Source organism: Astatotilapia calliptera, chromosome 6 (genome assembly GCF_964374335.1).
Source record: "Astatotilapia calliptera chromosome 6, fAstCal68.1, whole genome shotgun sequence".
Taxonomy (NCBI): Eukaryota; Metazoa; Chordata; class Actinopteri; order Cichliformes; family Cichlidae; genus Astatotilapia; species Astatotilapia calliptera.
Window position 1 is genome coordinate 11,597,292 of NC_137427.1, and position 7,793 is coordinate 11,605,084.

The following is a 7,793-nucleotide window of genomic DNA, read 5'->3' on the forward strand; positions in this document are numbered from 1 at the left end:
CTTCCTTCTCTGTCTCTGAGATGCATTTCAACCCCAGTGCTGCTGCTGTGATTACTGTGATTACTGTCATTCTGCCTTAGCTTTTTGTACTTGTATTTTAGAAGTACTGGCAGCATGTAGTTAAGGCATGGGTCACTTAGAGGATATAGAGGAAGGAAGAAAATGTCACAAAGAGAAGGAACTGTTGCAAAGGAAGATCTTGCCTGATCAATCGAAAGCTTCATCAGATTAGCCTGCATGCGCGAGGAAGTGTGCAAAGCCTGGATGTGGTCTTCATTATGTGAGAAGATGATTTACAGTCAAAGTAGCTCAATGATAGTGTAGTAAAGCCAGTTTCTCCATGATTTCACTTGACTCCTGTTGAATAGCTCTGATTGCTGCTTGTGTAGTCTGTAAAGTGCAGCTAGACTTCACAAACACTCAAAGCAAAACAGTCACTAACAAAATTATTTTAATGGCGCTGAATAATTCATTGATTTCAGATTATGCATGGTGTGTTTTGATTGGACGCACAAATTATCATTTTAAAAAAAGTGCATTACAGAGCCGTGTTGTTGAGAATGGAGAAATGGTTATAATCATCTCCAGTGTGTAATAAAACAAGCCTTAATGGCAAGACTTGGCTCAGACCAAACCTTGTCTCGACTGTATACTTGGCAGCATTCAGAGACATCAAATACAGCCAAATCAAAGCAGCTGTCAGTGTTCCTGCAGATAGTGTTATATTTCTTTTTGTTGTTTGCTGCCCACATACTGTACACTGGAGCTGTTGTAGGACCACGATCTTTGTACCACTGAAGCAAAGCCAGTCACAATAAGGTCAGCTTCACATTTCTACTGAAATATCTGCGATATTTTTTGCTGTGAAGGACAGCAGCAAGTTTTAGGCAAATCAGCAGTGTTTTTCTCCCGTTCTTGCTCTCAATCACCATGGTGATCCCCCTCCTTCCTTGTCGCCCGCTCCTCCATCCGCCTCCACACCTTCATCTCCACCTCCACCCCACCCCTTTCGCTTTTTCTTCTTCTTTTTCTTCTTTTCATCTTCCACCTTATACTTCAGTCTTCTCACAGGGTCGCTGAAGCTGCGCATGGACTTCTCCTCAAAGTCCTCTTTGTTCATGAAGTTCCTGTCAATGAGTTCTGCTGCCTCCTGCCAGTTGTGGTAGCAGTCTGTTCCAAGGCGGAGTATCTCATCCACGGCGTTAGGGATGAGGATGGAGCAGTCGGGACGCAGCACCAACACTGTGGGCACCTCCTCCACGTTAAACATAGCCTCCAGCTCCCTGCGGAAACACACACACACACTAGCATAGAGCTAATGGATTTACATTACCATCACCCACTAGCAGGTTATATACACTTCTAACTGGCTAATCTCACACACCTCCTGTAGGGGTCCTCATAGGCCAGGAACAGGCACCTTTTGGGGAGCTCTTTGAGGAAACCTTCTTGCTCTTCCTCTGACTGGTCCAAACTAGAGAGTGAAAGGGATATACTCCAGTAAAAATTACTCCCAATGTCATTTTTCTTGCGGTTCTTATTTCTTAAAGGAAATTCATACATGCATTACGCAAGTGCACATACGTGCATGCATTTTAATTTTACATTCGAGCTAGAGACAAGGTTAGTTTAATAAAGTAACAGAGGAGAAAATCTATTCCAGTGTTAGACGCTACAGTTCTAATAAACACCTATATGTGTGCCTCTGTGTGTTTTACCTAATGTACAGGAGAACCAGCTGAGCAGCACGATCCACGTAGAACTCATCTGTCAACTGTTTGTAGAAGTCAGAGAGCGTGGGCGCAAACTGCCTGCAGGTCTCACACGTAGCAGAAGCAAAGAAGAGCATCAGGATTCGGTTCTGCAGGCGCATGATGATCTCACGCTCTGTGTCCAGCTCATCTTGGTCCTTGTTGTTCTTTAACAGGACCCGGTCAATGAATAAGTCCACCATGATGAAGGGGTGCTACAAAGGGAGAAGCAAAGCTACTAATATGCTTTGGATTAATCAAGAAAGAGTAGGCACATCACCGCTAATCATGATAGCTCAAACCATGTAGCATAACACACATTAGAATATTAAAGGCTTCACAATAGCAGTAGAAAGTCTTGACATTTGGAAATATTTATCTGGGCGATTTTAATGGTTTTGCCTTGTGTTTCACTGTATGTTTCTACTCTCCCAAATCGATTACAGTAATCATATATAATCTCGCTTGCTGTTAAATCGGATAATCCTCACAGTTGCTTACCTCTAACAAATATTATCTCTCCTTGAGGCAGCAAATCCAAAAAGAAAATAGCCTTCAAAATCTAGCCTTATATTTCTTTTCACCTCTTCCTTTATCACACTAGAATCACTTCCCAGTCTGCCAGTTCGTATCGCATTCCCTCATTCGCCTTCACCTTGGTGGCAGTAGCTGCTCACTACCTCTTCTTTTGTGTCCCTGCTCTCCACCTCCCCTCATATGTCTGGGAGGGAGGGATTGAAAGACAAGGTGACAGAGGGACAAGGAACATGAAGTGCTCGCACTGATGGTGTGTGTATGTGAAAGCAGTGACTGAACAATCAAGTCTGTCTGAATAAAGAGCGAAGAAATTACAGAATGAGAGACATGCTTAAAAGAAGAAAAAGAACCTTAATGAAGTGAGCCACTGTGAGACCTTTAATATTCAGTAATTAATGGAATAGCAGAGCCGCAGGGAATATGTGCGTAGTGATAGTTTGATTTGCTCTACTGGGAACACTACAATATGGCCATGAAAGCACAGCAGTGATACAGGCACTGTTTATATTAAAAGAATAGAGAATTTAATGATTTTGGAGAGCATACAATTCACATTTAACTATGCAATAACAAAGTGCAAACTCTGAGGAGACGTAGTTAATAAAGAATAGTAAAGACAAATAACAGTGTTATGAAAGTAAATAACACACTGACAAGACATTAATTTCAGTTACAAAACAAGCAGGCGCCAGCACCTAAATGTAGCCAAAAAATGCAATTACATGTATATTTTTAGGGTTTTTTTGCCCAAATATTATTCAAAAAAACAGTGTGGTTGAAAATAGTTGCCTGTTTACATATCCAGCAGATATCAGTCTCTGTATCTGATTAATTTAAGCCTGTTACCTGTTTTTAGCATTCACTTTTGTCTCCCCTCCCCAGTGAGAAAATATTATATCTTGACTGTTAGCTGCAGAAAGCTGGACTTTTTTCACCAGCTAATTTCTCGTCTTGTTTCTTTATCATGCTGAGCAGCACACGTACATTCCACTGATTATTGGCTCAGAAAACAGCTGCCTGATGCTGCTGGAAATGGAGCTGATATGTCTTGAATTACTTTGCCAGAAGAATTATATTGTCAGTAGAAAGGGTAAAGAAGAGGGAAGAAAGTCTGTAGAGTTGCACAGCTGGAGTAGCCAGTATACACGTGAGTCCTCTCTTGCTATACACAGTAATTTGATCCTAAGTCAATAAGAAGGTATTGATTTGTAGAGCTTTAGATTGGAATCCTGGGGATCGATACTCACACATTTAGTCAGGATTGGTTTGTACATGTTTGTGTTTTCTGAATAAAAACAGTGGCATCTCTTGTGGTAGTGAATATCACCAACTGAATAGTAGCAACAAAATATAAAGAAAAGAAAAAACACCATCAACATATACAGTAGGTATCCACAACAACAGATGAGCAGTAATAGTAGATGTTAGTTTCAAACAGTCTGCTTTATAGCGTACATCTGCTCTCTGCTTGTTTTGGGGTTTTTTAAGAAAAGGAAATTTGTTTTCATCTTATGCAACATTAAAGTGAGTCTCAAAATGGTTAATAAAAAGAAGCGCAACAGATTATTCTTGTTCTAGGAAATGAAGGCTATTCCACTCAGGAAATTAACAAAAAAACAAAACAAAACTGTATTGTTCCCTACAATGGCGTGCACCAACCTAACCCTACAAAGAAGATCCCAAGCTGGTTCTAACTTGATTAGAAAGAGAAGCTGGAAGCCAGAGTGCAAAACTGTGCAAGACAACAACTGCATCAGAGTCTTTGACTTGAGAAAAAACACCTCACAGAGCCAGATTGTGCTGGTTTGTAAAACGATTAGTGCACACAGTATGAAAATCAATCTATCTATCTATCTATCTATCTATCTATCTATCTATCTATCTATCTATCTATCTATCTATCTATCTATCTATCTATCTATCTATCTATCTATCTATCTATCTATATATATATGGCACACCAAGAAAAACTGGTAAAATAAACTTAAACTCAAAAACAAAGACTGATGGTTGTTGAAAAAACAGTTCCCGGTTATTATTCATCCATCCATCCATCTTCTCACTGGTATCCAAATTCAGGGTCATGAGGGGGCTGTAGCCAGTCCCAGCTATAACAGGGTACACCCTGGACAGGTCAGCAATTTATTGCACAGCTAACGCATAGAGACAGGCAACCATCCACACTCACAGGGAATTTAGATTCACAAATTAACCTAAACCCACTCATGTCTTTGGAGTGTTGGAGAAAGCCAGACCACCCAAACACAGAGAGAGCATGCAAGCTCTACATAAATTCATATTCATAAATTCCTGATTATGAATTAAAGCAGTTAATCTTGATAACATTTCTGATCAATTTTCTGGAACAGCAGATAAAAATTTCTTTCTAAAACAAAAATATTTCTCCTAAATGTCTGAGTGATAACATACAGAATATATTATATGATATATGTTTTCCTCATCTTATCCTCCAGGTATTGTTATCTCCCTCATTTCTCTTGGTATCCCATGCTCCATCTTTCTCCTCTTCATTTCCATCTTTTCCCTTCCCCCATAACTTCCACCATCTCTTTTTGCGTTTGTCGTCCTCTGTCTTGTACTTGAGCCTCCTCACAGGGTCAGTGGCACTGCGCAAGTTAAGGTTGTCAAACTCCTCGTTGAGCATGAAGCTCCTTTCAACAAGCTCGGCCGATTCCTGCCAGTTTTGGAAACAGTCACAGCCGAAACGACAGATGTCCCGCACAGCGTTTGGAGAGAGGACAGAGCCGTCGGGACGCAGGACCACTATTGTTGGTACATCCTTCACTTTAAACATGGTCTGCAGTTCCCTGAAAAACAGAAATAGACTGGCATGAAAATATACTCTAATTTTGTACAAAGAGTGATGTGGTCCTCCAGACTAGGTGCACTGACAAACAGCTTAAATATATGCACATATATTTAAACACTCACTTCCTGTATGGGTCCTCAAAGGCCAGAAACAGAACCTTTTTGTGCAGCTCTTTGAGGAATTTTTCCTGTTTCTCCTCTGATTGGTCCAAACTAGAGAGAGAAATCTGGAAATCTCAAAACTGATCAAATAGATATATTTATGTAACTGCATATGTATAAGACAGATATATAGATTAAAAAAGATGTGGGAACCTGATGTAGATGAGTGCGAGCAGTTTCGGGTATTCGATGTATGCTGGATCTTTCACTCTCTTAAAGAAGTCGTTCAGAACAGGCACAAACTTCAGGCACTTTTCACATTCAGCAGATGCAAAGAACAGCATGACGATGCGATTTTCGAGAATCCCCATGATCTCACGCTCAGTGTTGAGTTCGTCTTGGTCCCAGTTGTTCTCGATGAGAACTCGGTTTAGGAAAAGGTCAACCATGATGAAAGACAGGAATGTAAAAGGATAAAGGCCCTCTGTGGAAACAAGGAGGGTTAGATGAAGTTTTATGTACATACGTTCAACAATATGCATGTGTGGTGGCTTGTACAGCACAGTCCTGAAATAATGACTTTTTTTTTCCTATCTGTTGCATCCATAAATGTTTCATTTTGCAAACTGTGATTGAGGCTGACATTAGTGTGAAACCCCTGAGACCCTGTGTAGTCACAGGGCATTGAATTTCAGGTTTTCAGTACTTCACTCTGCTCAATAAAGTGTTTTATACTTTGTAGACGTCACTGTTTTGTGCAGTAAAATGAACCCATTGTCCACACTTGAGGACACACTTTTCATAGGTAATGTTTTGTTTTTAGACCTGTCAGGTCCGACTGATCCCAAATAGCTACGAGAAATAGAAAATCCATCCAAAACAAGAGCTGAGGTCTCAGGATGTTAAATCTGAAATATTTTAGTGTCTTGTGAATTTCAACAAATATGCACGACAAAATAAGCAAGAATCAAGTTTGGAGTGTCTGTGACATTTTGGGTGCACTTACAGGTGAATCCGGAGCATTGCTACTGCCCACGCAAAACAAAAAACAGTCAAAACAAGTTTGACAGATTATTTGTGCTCATGTTGGATTCCATCAGCATCAAAGAATAATTAGGAACATCTGCTTCAGGGCCTTTAAAGCTTAAAAAATGCTAGAACCATTTTTCAAAATGTCACTGCTTTGGTGTTTTAGAGGTACAATCTGTAGACAGTGGTTACATCTATCCTGAACAAATTACTTTTGTTTACACAAAAAGTTTTTTGATTTTTTTTTTTTCGAGGGGGGGAATTTCAAACAAAGCATGAGCGGAGTCACTATTGCATCCTACTGTGACCGAACAGCAAATGGTAATTTACATGAAAATAATGAATGATTACCCCACACTGGTGTATAAAAAATTGATCCAGAGGGACCGATACCACATTTTGTTCTTAATCGTGACGATTTAGCGGAAGGAAAGCAGCAGTTCCAATTATTTTGTCAAAAATTATTTCAGTTTGGCCAGTTATTAGGATGCCACCATTACGAACCAGCAGGCCAGGTCCCTAAATTGGGAGTAATTGTTTGATAAATGCTGGTTCCTTTTAAAGGAGCAAATTTTACGATTTATAAAAAAAATTTAAAAAAGGAAACTTCCTGTTGTCCCATTGAAACACGGTAATTTGACAAACTGACAATACAACAGCCCAGCTAGAACGAGTTAGTCAGTATGAATAAAGCTTTTATGAAATGGTGTTTTCCAAGAGACAACTTATGGTTCAGAACAAACAAAAAAAAGACCCATAAGAGATAAATTTCAGATATAGAAATACAGTTCAGGCCAAAAAGCTAAGAAATATGCTTTATCTGTCTTGCCCAGCCTGTATTTCTGTTGCAGAAGTTGCTGCTGGCTGTGAATTGACAGCGATAACCTCACAAATTAGATTTGGCTCTGTGGCTTTGAGCTGTGCCAGATCTATTTGAGACTACCATTCTGCACTGAAACGTCCAAGGCTAATGTAGGAGAAATACATCTGAAATTGAGCAGCACTGGACCTTACCTGGAAAAAAAAGAGGATTTACTGTAAGGCTTAGAAAGGTCAAAACTTAAATCTTACATTTGGAAAAGTTATTTCACAATAATCTGCTTCACTTTTCGAAGCTGATCAATAGCTCCTGATATACACTAGCAAGACTGCCGTGTCTTGTTAGAAGCTAATTTAATAGGCCATCAATCTTTGTACGTGCAGTGGCAGCTAAATATACACAAGTAATTTACCTCACCTTGAAACTCCTCGGCTCTCACAAAAAAAACATAGAGGGAATCCAGATTTTCTCCTGTCTTTCAAGACATTATATTGTTTCATATGCCTTTTCCCCCCTCTTCCCTTAAATCCTGTGAAGCTTGTTATTTTAGTGGCACCTTTCACTGTGTCTTCACCCCTTTCTCTGTAATTTGTTCACCCTGCACTCTGTGGTCCTCGAAGGGAGATTACAGATAGCTGGAGGTGTGGCAGTGCTGTAATTGAGGGGCAGAGGATGTGTGTGTATGTGAGTGTGCCCTAAAACACCAGCTAAACACTAGAAATCTT

The 7,793-nt window shown here is 39.9% G+C and overlaps 1 protein-coding gene and 1 pseudogene across 3 annotated transcripts; both read right to left on the minus strand.

Annotated features, from left to right (window-relative positions):
- Positions 1-434: 434 nt before the first annotated feature.
- nxnl1 (nucleoredoxin like 1) lies at positions 435-2,474 on the minus strand. 2 transcript variants are annotated; one of them, XM_080302771.1, is made up of 4 exons: positions 2,253-2,474; positions 1,719-1,966; positions 1,385-1,474; positions 435-1,304 (listed from the first exon to the last, which is right to left on the minus strand). In XM_080302771.1, the coding sequence occupies exons 2-4, from the start codon at positions 1,952-1,954 to the stop codon at positions 926-928; spliced, it is 705 nt and encodes a 234-aa protein (XP_080158897.1). In that variant the 5' UTR covers positions 1,955-1,966; positions 2,253-2,474; the 3' UTR covers positions 435-925. The 2 variants fall into 2 exon arrangements, with proteins under 2 accessions (XP_080158897.1, XP_026026076.1); XM_026170291.2 differs by having other exon boundaries at positions 435-1,283; positions 2,253-2,470.
- Positions 2,475-2,643: 169 nt separating this feature from the next.
- Positions 2,644-7,766, minus strand: LOC113023868 (nucleoredoxin-like protein 1; annotated as a pseudogene). Its single transcript, XR_013909623.1, has 4 exons — positions 7,486-7,766; positions 5,433-5,703; positions 5,241-5,330; positions 2,644-5,116 (listed from the first exon to the last, which is right to left on the minus strand). The product of XR_013909623.1 is annotated as a nucleoredoxin-like protein 1 (transcript).
- Positions 7,767-7,793: the final 27 nt, after the last annotated feature.

Bases quoted from the DNA above. Each gene is read 5' to 3' on its own strand.
- nxnl1 (XM_080302771.1), bottom strand. From the start codon at position 1,954: ATGGTGGACTTATTCATTGACCGGGTCCTGTTAAAGAACAACAAGGAC. The intron at 1,475-1,718 runs GTAAAACACACA...TTCACTCTCTAG, and splicing joins CTGGTTCTCCTGTACATTAG to TTTGGACCAGTCAGAGGAAG. The intron at 1,305-1,384 runs GTGTGTGAGATT...GCTCTATGCTAG, and splicing joins TATGAGGACCCCTACAGGAG to TGTGTGTGTGTGTTTCCGCA.